This window comes from Gadus macrocephalus, chromosome 6 (assembly GCF_031168955.1).
Source record: "Gadus macrocephalus chromosome 6, ASM3116895v1".
In the NCBI taxonomy this organism is placed as follows: domain Eukaryota; kingdom Metazoa; phylum Chordata; class Actinopteri; order Gadiformes; family Gadidae; genus Gadus; species Gadus macrocephalus.
This window is the reverse complement of record NC_082387.1, coordinates 25,643,863-25,666,529: the sequence shown is the minus strand read 5'-3', so window position 1 is coordinate 25,666,529 and position 22,667 is coordinate 25,643,863. Positions and strand designations below refer to the sequence as shown.

Sequence of the window (22,667 nt, the reverse complement as noted above, 5' to 3'; positions counted from 1 at the left end):
TAGTACCACGAGGAGAAACACAAGGCTGAGGCCCTACTGTACCAGATACTACCACAGTACGTACTGTAATACTACTGTAATACTACTGTAATACTACTGTAGTACCACGAGGAGAAACACAAGGCTGAGGCCCTACTGTACCAGATACTACCACAGTACGTACTGTAATACTACTGTAATACTACTGTAATACCACTGTAGTACTACTGTAGTACCACGAGGAGAAACACAAGGCCGAGGCCCTACTGTACCAGATACTACCACAGTACGTACTGTAATACTACTGTAATACTACTGTAATACTACTGTAGTACTACTGTAGTACCACGAGGAGAAACACAAGGCTGAGGCCCTACTGTACCAGATACTACCACAGTACGTACTGTAATACTACTGTATACTACCACAGTACGTACTGTAGTACTACTGTAGTACCACGAGGAGAAACACAAGGCTGAGGCCCTACTGTACCAGATACTACCGCAGTACGTACTGTAATACTACTGTAATACTACTGTAATACTACTGTAGTACTACTGTAGTACCACGAGGAGAAACACAAGGCTGAGGCCCTACTGTACCAGATACTACCACAGTACGTACTGTAATACTACTACTGTAATACTACTGTATACTACCACAGTACATACTCTATTACTACTACTGTAATAGGTGAAGGTAGTATATAGAGGTGAATTAATGTATAATTAATATTAATATCCTGTAGTTCTATCGCTGAGCAGCTGAAGGCAGTATATATATATGTGTATTATTGTATATTAATATCAATACCCTGTAGTTCTGTGGCGGAGCAGCTGAAGCGCGGGGAGACGGTCCAGGCGGAGGCCTTCGACTCGGTCACCATTTACTTCAGCGACATCGTGGGCTTCACCGCCATCTCTGCTGAGAGCACGCCCATGGAGGTTTGGACCCCGACATGACATAACACATGTACACCAGAGGACCTCATGCTATGTTATAGGACCTCATGATGGACCAAACTAACTCATGTTATGTTATAGGACCTCAAAATGGACCAAACTAAGGCCCCGTCCACACGAAGCCGATTTCATGGCGAAACCGCAAAGGTCTTGTACGGTTCGGCCTTCCGTCCACACGAAGCCGGCGAATCCGCTGACCGAAACCGCAAACTTCTGAAACCACCCTCGGAGGTGGTTTCAAATCTATCCGGTTTCGTTTTGGTTTCGTGTGGACGCCTGAAACCGACTGAAACCGCAAACCATGACGTCATCGCCCCACCCCTCGACCTCCTAGCCAATGGCTCTTAAGCCCGCGGAGTCTCAGAAATCACAACAAAAAAGATGATGGCGGACTACAAGCTTGTAATCGTTCTGCAGCATATCATGTCCCTTGTTGGGTTGCTAAGCCATTATTTATTGAGAATCTAGTTCGCCATCGTAGAAGAGCTGTTTGTTTGTGTTGTTAGTGGTTCGGGGGGCAGCCTTTATGCGCATGCTCGCCTCTTCTTCTTCTGGATTTGTGTACCAGAAGCAGCGCCCCTTATGGGCCTGGAATGTTTACTACAGCGTTTCTACAGATCTATCCGGTTTCGCTTGGCTTCGTCTTTACGGAGATACTTTGAAACCGGATAGATCGAAACCGTAACGGTTTCGCCCGTTTCGGCTTCGTGTGGACGGGGCCTAACTCATGTTACGTTATATATTAGGACCTCTTGTTATGTTATTGGACCTCATGTTATGTTAAAGGACCTCATGTTATGTTATAGGACCTCATGTTATGTTATAGGACCTCATGTTATATCATAGGACCTCATGTTATGTTATAGGACCTTATGTTATATCATTTGACCTCATGTTATGTTATAGGACCTTATGTTATATCATAGGACCTCATGTTATATCATAGGTCCTATGATATAACATGAGTTCCTATGACAAAGGACCTCATGTTATGTTATAGGACCTCATCTTATATCATAGGACCTCATGTTATGTTATAGGACCTCATCTTATATCATAGGACCTCGTGTTATGTTATAGGACCTCATCTTATATCATAGGACCTCATGTTATGTTATAGGACCTCATCTTATATCATAGGACCTCGTGTTATGTTATAGGACCTCATCTTATATCATAGGACCTCATGTTATGTTATAGGACCTCATCTTATATCATAGGACCTCATGTTATGTTATAGGACCTCATCTTATATCATAGGACCTCATGTTATGTTATAGGACCTCATCTTATATCATAGGACCTCGTGTTATGTTATAGGACCTCATCTTATATCATAGGACCTCATGTTATGTTATAGGACCTCATCTTATATCATAGGACCTCGTGTTATGTTACAGGACCTCATCTTATATCATAGGACCTCATGTTATGTTATAGGACCTCATCTTATATCATAGGACCTCATGTTATGTTATAGGACCTCATCTTATATCATAGGACCTCGTGTTATGTTTTGGACTTTGTCTTTTTTTACATCATAGGACTTTATGTTATACTATGCTATTTTATATGATTTTATTTTACATTGTTATGTTATATGATGCTATGTTTTTATATCATTGGCCCTCATGACATATGATGTTATGTGACGTTCACTATGGAAGCATATATGTAGCAAAATTCAAATGGCAATGCAATTTGCAATTTGCAATTCAATAAGTAATTACGTTATGCAATTGACAATGCATTATGCAATTTCATAATGTAATTTGTAAATACGTTATTCAAAGTGTATTTTAATATGCAAAGTGACAATGCAATCCTCAATTACATTTGCAAAAGTTATAACAATAAAAATACAATAACATTTTGTCAAATTCTTTGAGTTCCTTTATTCAAATTGAAAAGCTATAGCGTCCCCGTGATTGCAATCCACTTCGCCACGCTCCGTGTGTTGCGATATTCAAATGACATTTCAATCCGCAAAACGGAATCCAAAGAGGAAATCCAAAGAGGAATCCAAAGAGGAATCCAAAAAGTCAATATGCAAAGTGGCAAACGTATCAGCCACCAGCGGGAACTACGTCACTTTCTATTGTGTCAGACTGTTTTATGTGTGGGGGGAGGGAGTTCCAGAGCCTGGGTGCTGAACAGCTGAATGACCGGGCACCCATTGTAATGAGTCGTGATGTGGGGATACATAGTAGTCCAGCAGAGGTTGAGCGGAGGGAGCGGGAGGGAGTGTATTCTTGGAGGAGGTCCCAGAGGTAACTGGGGGCTAGGTTCTGGAGAGCTTTGTAGGTGAGGAGTGGGTGGAGACGGTGGGTCTCCCGACCCTATGTTTCGCACCCAGTGCCTGTAGCACTTTGGAAATCTTTGTGTTTACCACACTGGCGTCAAAACGTACCCGTGAGGATAAGTCGTCTATCCTATCTCCCAGAACACGCACTCTATCTACTGCATCTGTGTCTTCAACACGATTGTTCTCCACATCATCGGCCAAACTTCGGAGCGTATCAATAATCTCCATTGGTGACCATGGACCTGACACATACGAACTAGAAGTGAACAAGGAAATTACGAGCAAGTGACGTAGTTCCCGCCCAGACGCTGATTGGCTGATACGTTTGCCACTTTGCATATTGACTTTTTGGATTCCTCTTTGGATTCCTCTTTGGATTCCTCTTTGGATTCCTCTTTGGATTCCGTTTTGGATTCCGTTTTGCGGATTGAAATGTCATTTGAATATCGCAACACACGGAGCGTGGCGAAGTGGATTGCAATCACGGGGACGCTATAGCTTTTCAATTTGTATAAAGGAACTCAAAGAATTTGACAAAATGTTATTCTATTTGTATTGTTAGAACTTTTGCAAATTTAATTGAGGATTGCATTGTCACTTTGCATTTTAAAATACACTTTGAATAACGTATTTACAAATTACATTATAAAATTGCATAATGCATTGTCAAATGCATAATGTAATTCCAAATTGCATTGCCATTTGAATTTTGCTACATATATGCTTCCATAGTTCACGTTACGTAACATTGTTATGTTATTGGTCGCCATGTTATGTGGAACCCTTGGACGTCATGTTGTTTATGTGCTATTAAGAGCTGTCAAGCGATTAATCGCATTAATGTCATAGTTAACTCACATTAATCGCGATTAAACGCAAATTATTTTTCTATGCTAAATATCCCTTGATTTTTTTGTCCCATAATTCTTCTCATTCTAATTCTCTTATCAACATGGTGAAGTGTATCGGCTTGCCTTGTGCAAATGATTTTTTATTGATAACAACATTGGCATATACTGATCAAAACAGGACGATACAAAAAAGAGCCTATAGTTATAATTAAACGACTGCTTTGAACAAATGTCATTTGAACATAGCAGTCAGGCTATTGCTTCTTTGTTTTGAGCCAAAGAAAATTATTATTATTATTTATTTTTTTTAAAATAAAATAATTGCGTTAATCGCGCGATAATATTTTTAACGCCGTTAAATTTGGTTTGCGTTAACGCCGTTAATAACGCGTTTAACTGACAGCTCTAGCTATTATATGACGTTATGTCATATTATTTGGTATCATTATATCACATTCAATGGTGTCACTCCCTTCCATCTTGTTGCCTGGCGTCTAGGTGGTGACGCTCCTGAATGACCTGTACACCTGCTTCGACGCCATCATCGACAACTTCGACGTTTACAAGGTAACCGAGACAACAGAGGGGTTGTTTACTTTGACGTTGTCAAGGTAAACAAGACAGCAGAGAGGCTGTTTACTTTGACGTTGTCACGGTAAACAAGACAACAGAGAGGTTGTTTACTTTGTCGTTGTCAAGGTAAACAAGACAGCAGAGAGAGACAATAGAGAGGTTGTTTACTTTGACGTTGTCAAGGTAAACAAGACAACAGAGAGAGACAACAGAGAGGTTGTTCAAGGTAAACAAGACAGCAGAGAGGTTGTTTACTTTGACGTTGTCAAGGTAAACAAGACAACAGAGAGAGACAACAGAGAGATTGTTCAAGGTAAACAAGACAACAGAGAGGTTGTTTACTTTGACGTTGTCAAGGTAAACAAGACAACAGAGAGAGACAACAGAGAGGTTGTTCAAGGTAAACAAGACAACAGAGAGGTTGTTTACTTTGACGTTGTCAAGGTAAACAAGACAACAGAGAGAGACAACAGAGAGGTTGTTCAAGGTAAACAAGACAGCAGAGAGGTTGTTTTCTTTGACCTCGTAAAGGTAAACAACACAACCTATTGACCCAGCAGCAGCCCTTGAGTATGTTAGCCTGCTACACGCTAACGCACGCTGACCCACGCTGACCCACGCTGTCGCCGGCGCCCCCAGGTGGAGACCATCGGCGACGCCTACATGGTGGTGTCGGGGCTGCCCATGCGGAACGGGAAGCTCCACGCGCGGGAGATCGCCCGCATGGCGCTGGCGCTGCTGGACGCCGTCAGCTCCTTCCGCAGCCGCCACCGGCCCGAGCAGCAGATCCAGCTCCGCGTCGGGGTCCACACCGGTAGGTCACCGGCCAATCACAGTGCACGGCCTGCAGCCTACCCAGAACCCACTGCTGCTGAACGCCACCGGCCAATCACAGCGAACGGCCTACAGCCTACCCAGAACCCACTGCTGCTGACCGCCACCGGCCAATCACAGCGCACGGCCTGCGGCTTACCCAGAACCCACCGCTGCTGACCGCCACCGGCCAATCACAGCGCACGGCCAGCAGCCTACCCAGAACCCACTGCTGCTGACCGTCACCGGACAATCACAGCGCACGGCCAGCAGCCTACCCGTAGGACCTCATGTTATATCATAGGACCTCATGTTATGTCCTATGATAGGACGTTATGTTATATAACAGCGTCCGTCACTGACCAATCACAGCGCACGGCCACTAGCCTACCCAGAACCCACTGCTGCTGACCGCCACCGGCCAACCACAGCGCACGGCCTACAGCCTAACCAGAACCCACTGCTGCTGACCGCCACAGGCCAATCACAGCGCACGGCCAGGGGTTTCCGATGTTGATAACGCAAAGTACGATTAACGTCCTTTGTGAGTGAGTCCTCTCCGTGGGTTACTACAATTTCGTCGTATTCTCTGGACTTGCTGTTGATGAGCGAGTCCGCTAAATGATTAACGAGTAAAATAGTACAACAATTCAGTTTCCAACTATTGTGTGTGTGTGTGTGTGTGTGTGTGTGTGTGTGTGTGTGTGTGTGTGTGTGTGTGTGTGTGTGTGTGTGTGTGTGTGTGTGTGTGTGTGTGTGTGTGTGTGTGTCTACAGGTCCAGTGTGTGCGGGGGTTGTGGGTCTGAAGATGCCACGTTACTGTCTGTTTGGAGACACCGTGAATACCTCGTCACGCATGGAGTCAAACGGAGAGCGTACGCACACACAAACACACAACAAGACAGAAACACACACAGACACACACAAACACACACACACACACACTCAAAGACAGAAACACACATATACACACACTAACACACACACACTGACAAACACAGACACACATACACACACAACACACATTCATACAATCACACCTATTTTATAAACACAATTACAATTACAGATTCACAAAATAGAATATGATTCTAATGTGATTCTGTGTGTGTGTGTGTGTATTTGTGTGTGTGTGTGTGTGTGTGTGTGTATATGTATGTGTGTGTGTATGTATGTGTATGTATTTCTATGTGTGTGTCTGGGTGTGTGTGTGTGTGTGTTCGTGTGTGTGTGTGTGTGTGTGTGTATTTGTGTGCGTGCGTGTGTGTACATATATATATATATATATGTGTGTGTGTGTGTGCGTGCCTGCCTGCCTGCCTGCCTGCGTGCGTGCGTGCGTGTGTGTGTGTGTGTGTCACTGTGTGTGTGTGTGTGTGTGTGTGTGTGTGTGTGTGTGTGCGTGCGTGCGTGCGTGCGTGCGTGCGTGCGTGCGTGCGTGCGTGCGTGCGTGCGTGCGTGCGTGCGTGCGTGTGTGTGTGTGTGCCCGTGTGTGTGTGTGTGCCCGTGCGTGTGTGTGCCCGTGTGTGTGTGTGCCCGTGCAGCCCTGAAGATCCACGTGTCCTCGGCCACCAGAGAGGTGCTGCAGGACTTCAGCAGCTTCCAGCTGGAGCTCCGCGGGGACATCAGCGTCAAGGGCAAGGGCAGCATGACCACCTATTGGCTGCTGGGAGAGAGTGACAGCCAATAGGACGCCAGCGCGAGAACCCCGGGACGAGAGAGCCCCGGGCGCAGAGGGAACGTGAGGGGAGAGAGAGAGAGTCCTGGTGGAGGGGGCAGGAGTGGGGGGGGGCTCCTAGCTGCTCCCCATCCAGACTGGTTTTCGTAGGGTCACGACCCGGGGGTCGTGACCCTACGACCTTTCAGTGGCGCGACCCCGCAACCTGCAGAGGCCTGAGGGGTTCTGAGGTCGGAGGGGGGGTCGTCCCGTGGGTCGCTCCGTCAGCGTTCGCAGAGGGCTGGGAAACCCTGGCGTCATACTCGGACGGCTCCATCCAAGACACAAACAAAGAATTCCCCGAGCTTCAGCGCTCCACGGTGAACGCTCGCCAGCTCCACCCCCCACTCGATTCTTTCTTCGTACCCTCGTTCTCCGGCCGTGTGAAACCGAGCGTCCTGATACCTGATACCTGTGTACTGCGCTGCGTGTGAAGGGCGTGGCTCCGACCAGCCCCCCTGTGGAGCCCGGTTCTGAGAGGGGCCCCAGAGGGTTGGTGTCCGGCGGATCAACGGCTCGTTGCCCCCGGGGGGGAACGCTCTGCGCCGCGCTCGTCCTCTGCCCCCCTTCTGGACGCACTGGGACCCCCCGGATGGTGCGGTCGTCACGGAGACAGCGTGCATCATAACGTTGTTGTATTACAGTTCGTCGCCCCAAATCGCTCACACATCCTCCTCGCCTTCCCGTAGTCCCTGGTAGGGCCGGAAAGGGGGTGCCCCCCGCCTCGTCCGGGCTGTAGCGGGGCGTGGCTAGCTGGGTGGCACAACCAATAGAAGCAGGCTTAGATGTAGGGAAAAGGAACACCCTTCAGGGGTAGGAACCCACCCATCCCGGCTCCAACACCCGGCTCCTCCTCGCTGAGTTTCGAGGTGTCCCTGAGCAAGACAGCTCCCCCTCTCTGCTCCTGACGAGCTGGCTGTCGCCCTGCGTGGTTGACTCGGCCGTCAGTGTGCGCATGTGTGTATGAAAGGATGTAAGTCGCTTTGGATAAAAGAGTCAGCAAAATCCCCTAAAAGAAAAAGGAAATGTATCCAACTCCTGAAGTCCTCCGTAGGTGGCTGGGATGAGTGACCTCATGACGTTGTGGGGATCTTGACAAACCTCCAGGTGCTCTGTCGAGGGCGTGTATAGGTGGTCTATGTAGTCAGTCTATGCATCGTAACCTGTAGACAGACATTCACTCACTGGACTGATGACTAATGAGGGATAAAGGTTCAACCATTTAAACCGGTGGTGGAATGATATCATTAACTATTTTTTTCAAAGGCATCCCTCATCATCATCATCATCATCATCATCATCATCATCATCATCATCAACAGAACCCCCCCCCCCCCCCTCGTCTGGATCAAGGTTCGACCCAGCAGCTACCTCCGTTGACGCTACGCTAGGTGAAACGCTACGCTAATTGTTGATAGTCTTACCGAGGCACGGAGCGGATAGGAGCCATCGCCGGTCACCTGCGGCGTGGGGCGGTGGGCTCTAGCGCGGCGATCAGCGGACGGTTCCTGTGGCGTGGGGCGGTGGGCTCTTGCGCGGCGATCAGCGGACGGTTCCTGTGGCGTGGGGCGGTGGGCTCTAGCGCGGCGATCAGCGGACGGTTCCTGTGGCGTGGGGCGGTGGGCTCTAGCGCGGCGATCAGAGGACGGTTCCTGTGGCGTGGGACGGTGGGCTCTAGCGCGGCGATCAGCGGACGGTTCCGCCGTGTGTTCGCTAGAGGAAGGGTCCGGCCGAAGGTTTTGCTCCCTAGTTTTAGTCATGTGGTAGAAAAACTCTAAATATACGAGTGGGTCGAGTGTCGTGGTGCGTTCTGAGGTGCGTAGGCAGAGGGAGGCCCTCGACGCCCCTGGGGCCGTCGTGACGTCCTGTGTTTTGTACTGCTGTGTCATCTCTCCTCTTTTTGAAATAAAACTCATCAACACCACTTGTGATCTCACGTGTCTGTTGCCCATTAACCACAGAGACAGAGGATCAGACAGACAGACGGACAGACCATCGGACAGACAGGTAGACCGACACACGGACGGGGAGACCTAAAGATAGACAGATGCACTTAAAGACGGTGACACCATAAGACAGTCAGGTAGACCTTCAGACAGACAGATGAACATTAGGACAGACCATCAGACAGGCTGAGGGACAGTCAGGTAGACCATCAGACAGACGAATACACTTAATAAAACATTAACACCATAAGACAGTCAGGTAGTCCATCGTACAGACTTATGCACATGAAGACAGACCATCAGACAGGCTGAGGGACAGTCACGTAGACTGTCAGACAGATACGCCTAAAGACAGTGACACCAAAAGACAGTCTGGTAGTCCATCAGACAGTTTCACATGAAGACAGACCATCAGACAAACTTTTTTAGATGTTACCATTTATTTTAAAAACCAAGGAAAAACTGGGAGTGAATATTTCTGTGCTCATCTTTTAAAATGAATCAGTTGCAGATCACTACCATCTAAAATTGTTATGGATATTATTTGTACACCTTTTGCATTCATAACAACTAAGGCAGTAACTCTATTTAATAAACATGTCATCTGGACCCAAGCATCAATTCAGAATGTGACAAAATCTGAACTGGTTCAAGTTCGAGTTCTTTTGTTAAAAATATGTTAAGTTCAGTTCAAAGTTCATAGAAAAATTAAAGCTTTTTCTATGAACTTTTGAACTAGTTCATGCACAACACTGCCTGGAGCATAACTAGTTTGAAAAGAAGGGAGAGACAGACTCCCTGAAGACAGAGAGAAAGAGGGGGAGACTGAGAGAGACAGACAGACAGGGAGAAAGAGGGGGAGACTGAGAGAGACAGACAGACAGGGAGAAAGAGGGGGAGACTGAGAGAGACAGACAGACAGAGAGAAAGGGGGAGACTGAGAGACAGACAGACCGAGTAAGAGGGGGAGACTGAGAGAGACCGACAGACAGAGAGAAAGGGGGAGACTGAGAGACAGACAGACCGAGTAAGAGGGGGAGACTGAGAGAGACCGACAGACAGAGAGAAAGGGGGAGACTGAGAGACAGACAGACCGAGTAAGAGGGGGAGACTGAGAGAGACAGGAACTTTGGAGAGACGATGGCTGTTAAAACAAGGTCCATTGGGGTGATGGAGATGTCGCGACTCTCTCTCTAAATGGCTCTGGGTATACCGTAAAGGGAATGATGGTATGAAACCAAAGCCAGAGTTGTGGTTTAGAGAAAGACAATTAGAAATTTCAGCAGGGGACGGCAAAGTTTGAAGAACCTTGTTGATGGTCCTGCCAGAGTATTTGTCTTATGAAACTGCACATTTAGAGAATGGATAAGAATAGCAAAAACGTTGAGGAAACATTCAGGCACCTTTGGCCAGGAAAGCTTTGTCTTTACGTGCTGTAATCTTCTAAAAACCATTTAAGACAAGAATGGCACAAACCGTTGGCTGTTACAGACCATTTGTACGCCAAACATCTGTCATTGCCTTTCAGTGAGGGCTAGTGTAGGCTAGTTTATAATTCACCTATTGTGCAGAAATACTGACCGAACGATGGCTCTATGGAGGAATGCTGCTGCCCAACCTTGAGCTATGCTACGCTGTAGCGTAGCCTGTGTGTGTGTGTGTGTGTGGGGGGGGGGGGGGGGGGGGGGGAAGGCAATACGCTTTCTGCTGCATTGCTTCACGGGACCAGGATATGGAGTTGATGATTTGATATCTTTGAAATGTCCGGAAGCGAAACTTATAGAGAACTGAAGAGCCACTCCCAGTGTGGGTGTTTGCATGTTTGTGTTTGCATGTGTTTGTGTGCGTGTGTGTTGGTGTATAAATGAGCTGGAGTCCTCTCTGGGTTAGTCCAGTCACCATAGATAGGTGAAGTTAGAACTTGACCAATCAGTCACCATGGGGGTGAAGGGCTTTTGGTCGCTGCTGGAGGGAAACGGCCAGGTCTACCAGATCTACAAGGACTACCACTTCAGGGACAGCAAGCTAGTGGTGGACGGCAGTAACCTGGCCTACCATCTCTACTTCATGAACTTCCTGGACCTGAGCCACGGTGGGGAGTACCTGGCCTTCCAGGCTCTGGTTCAGGCTTTCTTCACGATTCTGAACAACTGTGGAATCAAACCTTACGTGGTAATGGATGGAGGCTCGAGCAAAAGTGACGATAAATTGATCTCCATCCTGGAAAGGAAAATAAAATTTCTGCGGAGGGCCCATGATATCGCTCTGATGGGCAGGAGGGAGGACATCCTTCCCCCCTTTACCCTGTCAGTGTTTGAACAGACGCTGAACGACATGAAGGTGCCGCTGGTCAGGTGCTTCGGAGAGACCAACGGCCAGCTGGCTGCCCTGGCCAGAGAGTGGTGCTGCCCGGTGCTGTCCGCAGCCACTGACTTTTACATCTACGACCTTCCAGAGGGGGTTCTGCCCCTGGATCACTTCTTGCAATCAGTCAAAAAAAGTCTTGCCAGCAACGAAATCCACTGCAAGCTATACGCCATGACCAAGTTCTGCACCTTCTTCAACATCGACCGCCAGCTCCTGCCCGTCTTTGCCTCGTTGGCCAAGAACAACGATGTCAACCTCAGAGAAATTAACTGGATCCAATTCCAGCCAGCGGAGCGCCCTAGGATGGGTATAAAGGCCGTCCGTCTGGAGGGCCTCCTGAGCTGGCTAGGAGCCAGGACAGACCAGACGACAGAAGACATCTTGACAGCAGCGATGGCACTCATACCCGACATGAGTCAACAGGCTCAGAGGGAGGCTCAGACAGAGGTGCAGAAGTCCATGCTGGAGTACCGGCTCCCCAGCTCCTCTCTGCGGGGGTTCTTCAGCGAGGGAACCGTTCCGCCGCTGGCCACTAAGAAGTCGCACTGCGTCCCCGACTGGGTCCGTGCGCCCCTGGCCAGAGGAGAGCTGAGCGGTGACGTGTTGAACGTGCTGGTCGATAGGAGGATGATTGTGGGGATCCAGGCGGAGCTCAGTGACCTACAGAGCTCCAACCTCACCTCGCAGCCCATCCGGCAGGTTCTGTACGGGCTGCTGCTGGGCCTGGGGCAAGGCGCGGTGAGGGAAGTGGACCGGGTCGAACTGGAGGTACAACCGTTGGTCCAAGGAGCCGCTCAGCAGCTGACACTGGCCACTCTGCCCCAGGTAAGTCTACCGTCTCCTTTAGCCAGTTAACAAATAGGATAATAGATGGACAAAATAGGGATAATAAATGGAGGAGAGAGGTATAAAAGATGGACATCAGGCGGCCAGCATAGGCCTAGTCAGCTCCAAACCAACAAACGTGCAGGGCTAGGGCAAAGGCTAAACCGAGACATTCATGAAGATATCTTAATTAGGGTTAGGGATGAATACCCCCATATTGTCAACTACTATCTTTCGTGTTCTATCAACACGGTTCATTCCAACTCCTCACTTTAACTGATGCAGTTAACTTCTTTGAGTACTACCTTGGTTTAATAAATATTAACAAGAACAACAATGATATCAAAACAGATTCAGGGATAAGAGACAGCAGCCCTTCAAAGGAGAAACAAACCCCCTGAACACATCTTCGAACAAGGCTTTGAGTTTTTTCATTATGGGAAAGGCTGCTGGCTTCCCTGCAAGACAGACGGGTAGAACCAGACTAGCAGGCTCCCTAAACACCCATTCAATTCTGTTTCAATAAGCAGAGGACAGGTGTGTCCTGTCAACGTTCAATCAACAGGGCATCAGGTAGCAATGTCAAACAATGACAGCGGTGTATAACCTATAGAGGGAGCCATCGAATGCAAAGCAATCTACAATCTGTGTTTTTTTCATCCTTTAAATGGATATGTGTTTTGTTCCCACTTCCCAGGCAGACCGCGCTGTGAGGCTGCAGGTGTGTCTGGAGATGCTGGGCGTGGAGGAAGAGACGCTGGAGGGAGTTCCGGCTCCCCTGCGCCTCCCAGTGGCTGTGACCCGCTACTGGCTGAGGAGGGCCAGCCCTGAGCCGAGGCTCGTCGAAGCTCTGCTGATGGTCATGGTCCAAGGAGAACTGATGAGACAAAATAAAGAAACAACAGGTCGGTAGCACATGATGTAACTTTAATCACTCACTCATTCACTTACTAACTCCTCCTTACCTGTGTGAGTGTTTGTGTGTGTATGCCTGTTTGTATGTCTGTGTGTGGTGTGTGTAGATGGGCAGCATTATACCAAACACAGTGAACAGCTTCCAGATGGTGTCGTGGCTCACAGCTTCAACCAATGGCAGGCCTGCCTGAAGGACGCCTCCCAGCTTAACCTGCTGCTCTGCAAGCCCCTCCCTGAACCCCACTACGCCTGGTGAGACACCCGCCAGTACTGTTCCAAAGTAACACCATCATAGCTAGTCCTGTTCCCATAGTTTTGAGATAAGATAAAACAGTGCTTCATTAAACCCAGACGGGTTTGTCCAGGTTGTACCAGGGCAGGCTGGTGCATCACCGGCAGAAGCAGCTCAAGTGGAGGAAACCAGAGGACATCGTACAGGACGACCAGTTCAGGGGACTGTACAGGAGGCTCCTGGGAGCAGTGACCCAGCCAGACCCCGGGGCCATCAGGAGAGCTGGGGGGCCTGAGGCCCAGCTGAGGGCCAGCATGGAGCACCTTCACCTCAACACCCAGGATGAGGAGGAGGAGGAGCTGGGCGGGGCTGCAGGCCTGGATCAGGGCTCGTATGGGCCTTGGGTGAAGGTTAAAAGCAGGAGGAGGAAGCAGTAGAGGGAGGGGTGGGAGTGAGCAGGAAGGGGTGAGGCTGATCAAAGATTAAAACGCCAAAAAAACATTTGAGGGATCTTAATCAAACACAAACAAAGAACACACTATTGGGAAGCTTAGTGTTCGATTCATTTAAAATAATTAAAGTAAAGTCACTCTGGAGGACATTTTGAGGCAGACCGGTTAGTGGAGACCAGAAAGGGCGAGACTAGGCTGAGAGCAGCTGCTATTCCCACCATCCCTGTGCATCGTCCTCAAACACAGGAGGGCCCCTACACCACCACGCACCCCTGGACCTGTAACCCTGGAGACCATATCCTGACCACAACTGTAGCGTTAAAGTTTTGGGCTGAAATACACGGTGCAGCAAGAACGCCGCCCTCTGTCCTACCTGACTACAGCGGGGCTCCTGGAGCAAGTTGACCAACGGTTTGACCTCATGCCATCAGATAACAGCCGTCCTCAGGCTCAAGATGGAGGAGTACCACAAGGCCATGACCTTTATCCAGGACATCGTCCTTCTGTTTCGTGTGGTGAAGATTGGTCCAAAAGGGGTTGGAAGCCTGTTCAAACATGGCTGATAATGGCAGCATCCATTTTTGCCTCAGGAGTTGCTGATACGAGGAGACAGGTTTGTGCAAACATCAAGGTTTACAAAAGACTGCCTTGAAAATACATTGAGATGTGAGAGGTCTGAAACTCCTGTCCCAATGCAAGGTTGGATTCCATTATGCCCAGAGAATCATATCTGTGGGGCAGTTCCATTATTGATACTTTTTCGGAAATCTCAAGTAGCCTATTCCATAAAGTAGTCTGACCAACGAGACTCAATGTGTGTGTGTGTGTGTGGGTGTGTACTCCAATATCTGCAGCACCTCCCCCTCTCTGTTGCACCCCGGCCACGCCCGTTTCCTAGGAGAGCAGATAGACACGCCCAACAGCTAATCAGAAACCAGACCTGCCCTCCACAATGCTGACCCTCAGTCACATCACGACCCTCCAAACATTCCTCTTTGGTTGGAGGTTGAGTTTCATCATGTTTTCATGAATCCATCTTGAGTGACTCGTCACGATGAACGAGGAACCTCGTTGAATCACGGTCCTAGACCTGCGGTCCTGATTCTGCAGTCCTATTACCGTGGTCCTGAATCGGAAGCCCCCTCTATTGAAGGATCCTGGTGCCTTTTGTGGTGATGGTTGTTATAAATGAACACTAGGCTATAGACTTACGTCCATTAGCATCCAACACACCGTGAAGATATCAGTTATGTTTTGAGATGGTCAATTATGGTTATTCCTATTTTTTACTCAGTGTGACGAATTTCCAAACCTCAGTTCCTATTTCCAAACCTCAGTTTTGCTAAATCAACGGTGAACTGAAAGAGCTAGAGTTCTATGTTTTTATTTGTTTTTCATTAAATTGTTTGAATGCACCGGTAAATACATTCATTGGAAACATTTTTACTTGAAAACAATATAATAAATAAATAACAATTAAATAAGTGTTTTAAAAATGGTTGCTTCTGTATTGGAATCATTCTTACCATTATTTGATTGAGTTATGCCTTGTTAAGAAGGCAGTTTGGAGCCATATAATATATATTATAAAAACAATAATTATCACAGGTGCAAAAATATTACTAGCCATTCAGTTAGATAAACTGAAGATATTATGAAAGTACATAACAGGGATGATGAAGAAACAACCTATGGTCTCTTTCTTCTGACAAAAATACTTATTGTAAGTCGCTTTGGATAAAAGCGTCTGCTAAATGCCCTGAATGTGAATGTAAAGGATGTTAATGCTAACAGTAATTACTAATAACTGCCCTGAACCCGGTCTTATGGACATTTGGAGCTATCACACATCCTGCTCACTATCATGCTGTTGCCACACCACTACCTCTTCCTGTCCTTTTTCCCGTGGCTGTCCCTCTTGTGTTTCCCTGTGATGGGTCATACCCTCGGGCTCTGAGTCTAGGAGTGTCCAGGGGCCCCTGAAGGGGTCCGGCTGTACCATGAAGAAGTCTGACCAACGGGATTCATTCCCTAATATGGGCCCACTGTATAGGGCTACTGATACTGTGTACTCACACACATCAGTACAGTAGGCTACACGCTTTCTGCTGCATTGCTTCATGGGACCAGGATATTGGGGTTGATGATGTTCTTAATTAGAACTTATAAATGTGAAATGACTTAATAAAAATCCAAATGATAAAAGAAAAAAAGTTAATAAATAAAACCTTCCCAGCATACAATTAAAAACGATTGACATTTTTCAATAGTTGACATCCATTTCACTGAATAGCGCAGCTCAGGCGATATCTAGTCAGTATATGTATCTATGGAACCAGACTAGCAGGCTCCGTAAACATCCATTCAATTCTGTTTCAATCAACGTCCCATCAACGTTCAATCAGCAGGGGAGCAGGTAGCCCGGTTAGAGAACGACAATAGCAGAGTTTAACCTGTAGAGGGAGCCATCGAATACAAAGCAATATACAGGTAGACTATTTGGTTCTCCGTTAAATGGACATGTGGTTTGTTTCCACTTCCCAGGCAGACCGTGAGACTGTGAGGCTGCAGGTGTGTCTGGAGACGATGGGCGTGGAGGAAGAGACGCTGGAGGGAGTTCCGGCTCACCTGCGCCTCCCAGTGGCTGTGACCCGCTACTGGCTGAGGAGGGCCAGCCCTGAGCCGACGCTCCTCAAAGCTCTGCTGATGGTCATGGTCCAAGGAGAACTGAACCGACTGACAGGAGGGACAACAGGTAGGTAGCACATGGGGTGCTCAGCAAAAAAAAATGACAAACAAACAATCAAACAAACACTCATTCCCTGTGTGTGTGTGCGTGTGTGTGTGTGTGTGTGTGTGTGTGTGTGTGTGTGTGTGTGTGTGTGTGTGTGTGTGTGTGTGTGTGTGTGTGTGTGTGTGTGTGTGTGTGTGTGTGTGTGTGTGTGTGTGTGTCTGTGTGTGTCTGTGTCTGTGTCTGTGTCTGTCTCTGTGTGTGTGTCAAGTCGAGTCTTTGTTATTGCCAAATGACACAAATCGTCTGAATCAACCAGGACAGTGGAGACAACCAATCTGACTGGACATGCACAAAATACATCACATAAAAAATAGAAACATGCGTTGTCACCAGTGTGAAAATACAATAAATAAATAAGTAGCTAAGACAAAGTGCTAATACATTTAAATACTCTGAGGAGGAGGACACAGCTGAGGAGGACATGTGGTATGTTCCCACTTCCCAGGCAGACCACGCTGTGAGGCTGCAGGTGTGTCTGGAGACGATGGGCGTGGAGGAAGAGACGCTGGAGGGAGTTCCGGCTCACCTGCGCCTCCCAGTGGCTGTGACCCGCTACTGGCTGAGGAGGGCCAGCCCTGAGCCGACGCTCCTCAAAGCTCTGCTGATGGTCATGGTCCAAGGAGAACTGATCAGAAAAAATTTAGGGAAAGCAGGTAGGTAGCACATGATGCAACTTAAATCACTCACTCACTCACTCACTTACTAACTCCTCCCTACCTGTGTGTGTGTGTGTGTGTGTGTGTGTGTGTGTGTGTGTGTGTGTGTGTGTGTGTGTGTATGCCTGTTTGTATGTCTGTGTGTGGTGTGTGTAGATGGGCAGCATTATACCAAACACAGTGAACAGCTTCCAGACGGTGTCGTGGCTCACAGCTTCAACCAATGGCAGGCCTGCCTGAAGGACGCCTCCCAGCTCAACCTGCTGCTCTGCAAGCCCCTCCCTGAACCCCTCTTCGCCTGGTGAGACACCCGCCCGTACTGTTTCCATAGCAACACCATCAACTAGCTAGTCCTGTTCCCATTGTTTTGAGATAAGATAAAACAGTGCTTCATTAATCCCAGACGGGTTGGTTCAGGTTGTACCAGGGCAGGCTGGTGCACCGGCGGCAGAAGCAGCTCCAGGAGAGGGAGCCAGAGGTCATCGTACAGGACGACCAGTTCAGGAGACTGTACAGGAGACTCCTGGGAGCAGTGACCCAGCCAGACCCCGGGGCCAACAGGAGGACTGGGGGGCCTGAGGCCCAGCTGAGGGCCAGCATGGAGCACCTTCACCTCAACACCCAGGATGAGGAGGAGGAGGAGGAGCTGGGCGGGGCTGGAGGCCTGGATCAGGGCTCTGATAGGCCTAGGATGACGGTTAGAACACGCTACAGAACCAAAGACAGGAAGGACCGGTCCAGAAACCCAGAGCTGTGGAGGAAGCAGGAGAGAGAGGGGTGGTTGTGAGCAGGAAGGGGCGGTGTTCCGGGGCCGGGGGCAATAGGGGAGCAGTTAGATCAGGGTGTCGCCTCGCTGTGCACTTTGAATCTTGATGTGTTGGCGTATCCTGAGCTACGCTACTTGCCATTTCACTTTCATTTCGCATAATCAGGACATTCATGGCGGGCGTCATTGTTGTAAAACTTGTCAAACGCGTGATGAACTCCAACCTACCCTGAAAACGTTAGAGCATGAATCTATTTCATGAAGCCTCTTATCAACAATGTGTGACAGCGTGGCGAAGCCCTTTGACTATTTAATGATATATCATGCCAAAATACATTTCAACATAATTGAAAATGGATTTGTAAGATATCAATTAATAAAATTACTACTTAAAGTCACAATCTGATTTGTAAAGTGTGTGTGTGTGTGTGTGTGTGTGTGTGTGTGAGGGGGGGGGGGGGGCTGGGCTCTGAGTGTAGGAGTGTCCAGGGGCCCCTGAAGGGATCTGGCCCTGCCATGAAGAAGGCTGACCAACGGGATTCATTCCCTAATATAGGCCCACTGTATAGGGCTACTGATACTGTACACTCACACACATCAGTACAGTAGGTTATACTCTGTTGTCTGCATTGCTTCAATGGAAAAGGGTGATGGAGTTGATGATGTGATATCTATGAAATGTCCGTAATCTAAACTTAGTGAGGGCTAGCATAGGCTAGTTTGTAATTCTGCTATTGTGTATAAATACTGACTGAACGATGGCTCTATTCAGGAATGCTGCTGCCCGACCGTCTCCTAATGCTACTCTACGTTTTACTTTAATTTTCGATGTCGGGACATTCCTGGCGGGCGTCAAATGTTTGACCTTCCCTGAACACGTGCGGAAGTCCGACCTACCATGAAAGTTGGCGTATGAATCAGGGGCGATTTCTCTAAAATTGCAAGGGAAGCTCGGCTTCCCCTAAAATTTCAAAAAAGAAATGGTCAAATATATACTGTTGTATTAACATTTCATTGACAAAAAATGTGTTAGAACACGTCCATCTTGAAGACGAGTTTGTTCAGGATCAGCTGCTTATCGCAGGTCGCCTCACTCGATTTCCTTCTCATACAATCTCATAGCGTAACAGTGCATTTGCCTTTATAAGATCAGCGTCCATTGATGTCAATGGGGCTGCATAGAACAGCCTTTTTTAGTGACTAAAGTCGACGGACATTGGGTAATGCTGCGATTATGTCCCACCCACGCACGCTCAGGGTCTCCGGGGGTGAATGGAGCAGTGGGCTGGCCTGGACGCTGGCCTTCTGCGTGATGATCGGAGGGTCTGTGAAAGACTTGAGTTGCTGTTTGATTGACAGCGACTTTGAACTATAAGACATCGCCGGAGCTCTCTAGTCCTCAGTCCCGTCGTGGATTTCGCAAGCGAGTCGAAAGACAATCCTTGCAACCTATTTTTTGATATTTGCTTGGCGAAATTGCTAGACAATTTTCATCGTACATTTCCAACACAATTCCTTTTTTCAGTTTAACAGAATTCCAACATTTCCTAGTGGGAATTTCCCTCTGTTTAATATCATTTTGGTAGTTGGCCATAACTTTGATTCCGGGAGCTTGAGGTATGAAATTCAAGCCCTGTATTCAGATCAGGACTTGAAGGGTGACAGGGGAAAGCTGTGTGATTTCTTGGTGTTCCTTAAAGACATGGAGTTGGACAGTGCAATGCCTCAGCTTTACAAACTGTGTGGCAACAAATGGAGCTACCTCTGCAGGTTTAGAAAAGAGCTTCTCCTGTTAAAAGCGGCTCTAGTCCTGCACCCGTAACACATGGGCCAAGGCCGTTCAAGGCGCCTAGCTCTGCTGGCCATTGAGAGGACCATGGTATAGTCACTGGAAAAGACAGCTAGTTGGTATGACAGGGTCACAGAGCATTTCCTTGAAAAGGAACAGAGAGCAGAAGTTACGTATAATAATTTGCAATTCATATGATGTAGGCCGAAAATGAGCTTCCCCTCTTTGAAAGACCAGCAGGCGCCACTGGTATGAATCTATTCATAGAGCCCCTCAACCATAATGCGTGACTTGACTATTTAATGATACATCTTGCCAAAATACATTTCAACATAATCTAAAATGTATTTCTAAGATGTAAACTAATACAATTACTATTTACAATGACAATCTGATTTGTAAAGCGTCTGTGTGTCTACAAGGACATCCACTTCAGGGACAGCAAGCTTGTATTGGACGGCAGTAGCCTGGCCCACCACCTCTATAAATTGGCCAACCTGGACCAGAACCACGGCGGGGAGTACCTGGCGTTCCAGGCGGAAGTCCAGGCATTTTTCAAGACTCTGGACAACTGTCAAATTAAAGCAAAAGTTGTGAGTGACGGAGGCTCGGGCGCTAGCGACAAACTAAACAGGATGGACCGTCAAAGAACACGTGTCAAGAAGATCCCTGACGCTCTGAAGGGTGGGAAAAAGGGCTTCTATCCCCGCTTTACCACGACCGTGTTCGAACAGACGCTGAACAACATGAAGGTGCCGATGGCCAGGTGCTTCAGAGAGGCAGACGGCCAGCTGGCTGCCCTGTCCAGAGAGTGGTCCTGCCCGGTGCTGTCCAGAGACAGCGACATCTACATCTACGACCTTCCAGAGGGGGTTCTACCCCTGGATCACTTCCAGTGGGACTCAGGTAAACCAAGTGGGGCCAGGAGTTACATCTCCTGCAAGCGATACACCATGTTTAAGTTCTGTGTCCTTCAACATCGACCACCAGCTGCTGCCCGTCTTCGCCGCTTTGGCAGGGAACGACTATGACAACCTCAGAGATGTTAAGTGGGCCAGGTATGTTCCAGCAGGTAGTCCTAAAATGAAGTTCAGAGACGTCCGCCTGTTGGGCCTCCTGAGTTGGCTTGGAGCCAGGACAGACCGGACAACAGAAGACACCTTGACAGCAGCGATGGCACTCGTACCCAACATTAGCCAACAGGCGCGGACGGAAATGCGGACGGAGGTGCAGAACGCCAGAGGTTTTTCAGTGAGGGGACTGTTCCGCCGCTGCCTGCTGAGATCTGGAGCTGGGTCCCTGAGTGGGTCCGTGTGTCCCTGGCGAGAGGAGACCTGGGGGCCAACCTAATGGACTATGACATACTTGTGCACAGGAGGAAGTTTCTGTGAATCCAGGTGGAGCCCAGCGACCTGCAGAGCTCTAACCTCACCTCACGGCCCATCCGGCAGGTGATGTACGGGCTGCTGCTGGGCCAGGGGGGGGGTGAGGTGGAGGAGGTGGACCGGGACGGTCTGGAGCTCGTCAGTGTCAAGGTGTAACCGCTGGTCCAAGGAGCCGCTCAGACGCTGATGCTGGACTCTCTGCCCCAGGTAGGCCTAAAGACTCATTGAGCTGGATGATGGATGGCGCATATATTGTGTACAACCTGCGTATAGGGTCATATAGGCTAGATTTAATTTCAACATTTTGGGGGACAAATTATAGGTGGGGGGTATTGGGGTGCTCCCCCAGAAATTTTTGAGCATCAAACGTTCCTCTTTTCTGGTGGATTTTTATTCATCTATCTGTGCCTTTTCTGCATCATTTTATAGTGGAAATATTTTTTTTTCTGTGATGGAAAAGACAACATTCAGGTTCCTAAAGAAACAACTAATGTTAAGCTTGCTGGTAGTTCTACCAGGAGGACTCAAATCACGCGCGGCTGGCCGCCAATCACCAGCTACCAATCACCAGCTACCAATCACCTGCCTACACCTGCTCTATAAAGAGTAGTCTAACATATGTCTTTGCTGCTCAGGTCTTCGTTCGACGCATGCTGCTGCTTTACTGTGCTTCTGATTATCTCGCATATCTCGTCGCTTAGTTGCTACGTCGGTTAATACACACCAAGAGGTCATAACTTCGGATTCGTGCTGGTCGGCCTACTACTTCTGGTCCCGGCAAGCGAGCGCAGAAAGCCGTTCTTTTCGGTCCCCGGTATCCTCAACAACACCACCAACAAGTTCCCAACACGGACATCCGCCCGGTTCTACAAACCCTCGCCGAGTTGGTGCAAAGCATTGGCGCCAGGATGGACGCCGTCGAAACGCCATGCGGAACTCCCGGACGGGTCCAGGCCCCAACCCGCTGTCGTCGGTCGCCACGGCGCCTTTCTACTTCCAGCAACCATCAGGCTCGGCTTCCTCCGCCTTCACAGGCTACGCACCTTGCACGTGCCCTGCTACCATGGCTACTGCAGTCCCCGCGTTAGCCCCCGCAGCGTATTTTCTCTCACAGCTCTACCAGTCCAGCTTCAGGATGCGGCTCCCTCGGTTGGGTTAGGGGGTTTCTTCCAAGGGCAATGGTTTGCTGAGGGATGGCCAGTCGAAGCTGGTACGTTCGCCCTCGGGTCAGAGTCGTCTGCGCTGTTCGAGCTTTACCCTATCGCAGCAGCTAGCGTTCTGTGGGGCAAAGCATGGCGGTGTTAACGTCTAACCATGTTTTGCGATAACAAAGCAGCGTC

At 48.5% G+C, this 22,667-nt stretch overlaps 2 protein-coding genes and 1 long non-coding RNA gene across 5 annotated transcripts in view; all 3 read left to right on the top strand.

Annotated features, from left to right (window-relative positions):
* The window catches only part of LOC132459602 (atrial natriuretic peptide receptor 1-like), a 9,494-nt gene extending 370 nt beyond the window's left edge, over positions 1–9,124 (top strand). Inside the window, exons 2-7 of the mRNA XM_060054248.1 lie at positions 213–265; positions 800–923; positions 4,596–4,664; positions 5,310–5,484; positions 6,260–6,358; positions 7,028–9,124. Coding sequence (XP_059910231.1) covers positions 213–265; positions 800–923; positions 4,596–4,664; positions 5,310–5,484; positions 6,260–6,358; positions 7,028–7,173 — 666 coding nt within the window. The 3' untranslated portion in view covers positions 7,174–9,124. The remainder of the gene's footprint in view (positions 1–212; positions 266–799; positions 924–4,595; positions 4,665–5,309; positions 5,485–6,259; positions 6,359–7,027) is intronic.
* A 1,723-nt stretch (positions 9,125–10,847) lies between these two features.
* The window catches only part of LOC132458846 (protein asteroid homolog 1-like), a 31,539-nt gene continuing 19,719 nt past the window's right edge, over positions 10,848–22,667 (top strand). Inside the window, exons 1-4 of one of the 3 annotated variants that reach the window (XM_060053174.1) lie at positions 10,848–12,338; positions 16,482–16,692; positions 17,544–17,688; positions 17,805–18,390. In XM_060053174.1, the coding sequence (XP_059909157.1) occupies positions 11,085–12,338; positions 16,482–16,692; positions 17,544–17,688; positions 17,805–18,174 (1,980 nt within the window). In that variant the 5' untranslated portion in view covers positions 10,848–11,084 and the 3' untranslated portion in view covers positions 18,175–18,390. The remainder of the gene's footprint in view (positions 12,339–16,481; positions 16,693–17,543; positions 17,689–17,804; positions 18,391–22,667) is intronic. The other 2 variants (XM_060053175.1, XM_060053172.1) reach the window with 2 other exon arrangements.
* Positions 12,347–13,728, top strand: LOC132458946 (uncharacterized). Its single transcript, XR_009526047.1, has 2 exons — positions 12,347–13,505; positions 13,619–13,728. It is a non-coding gene; the product is annotated as an uncharacterized LOC132458946 (long non-coding RNA).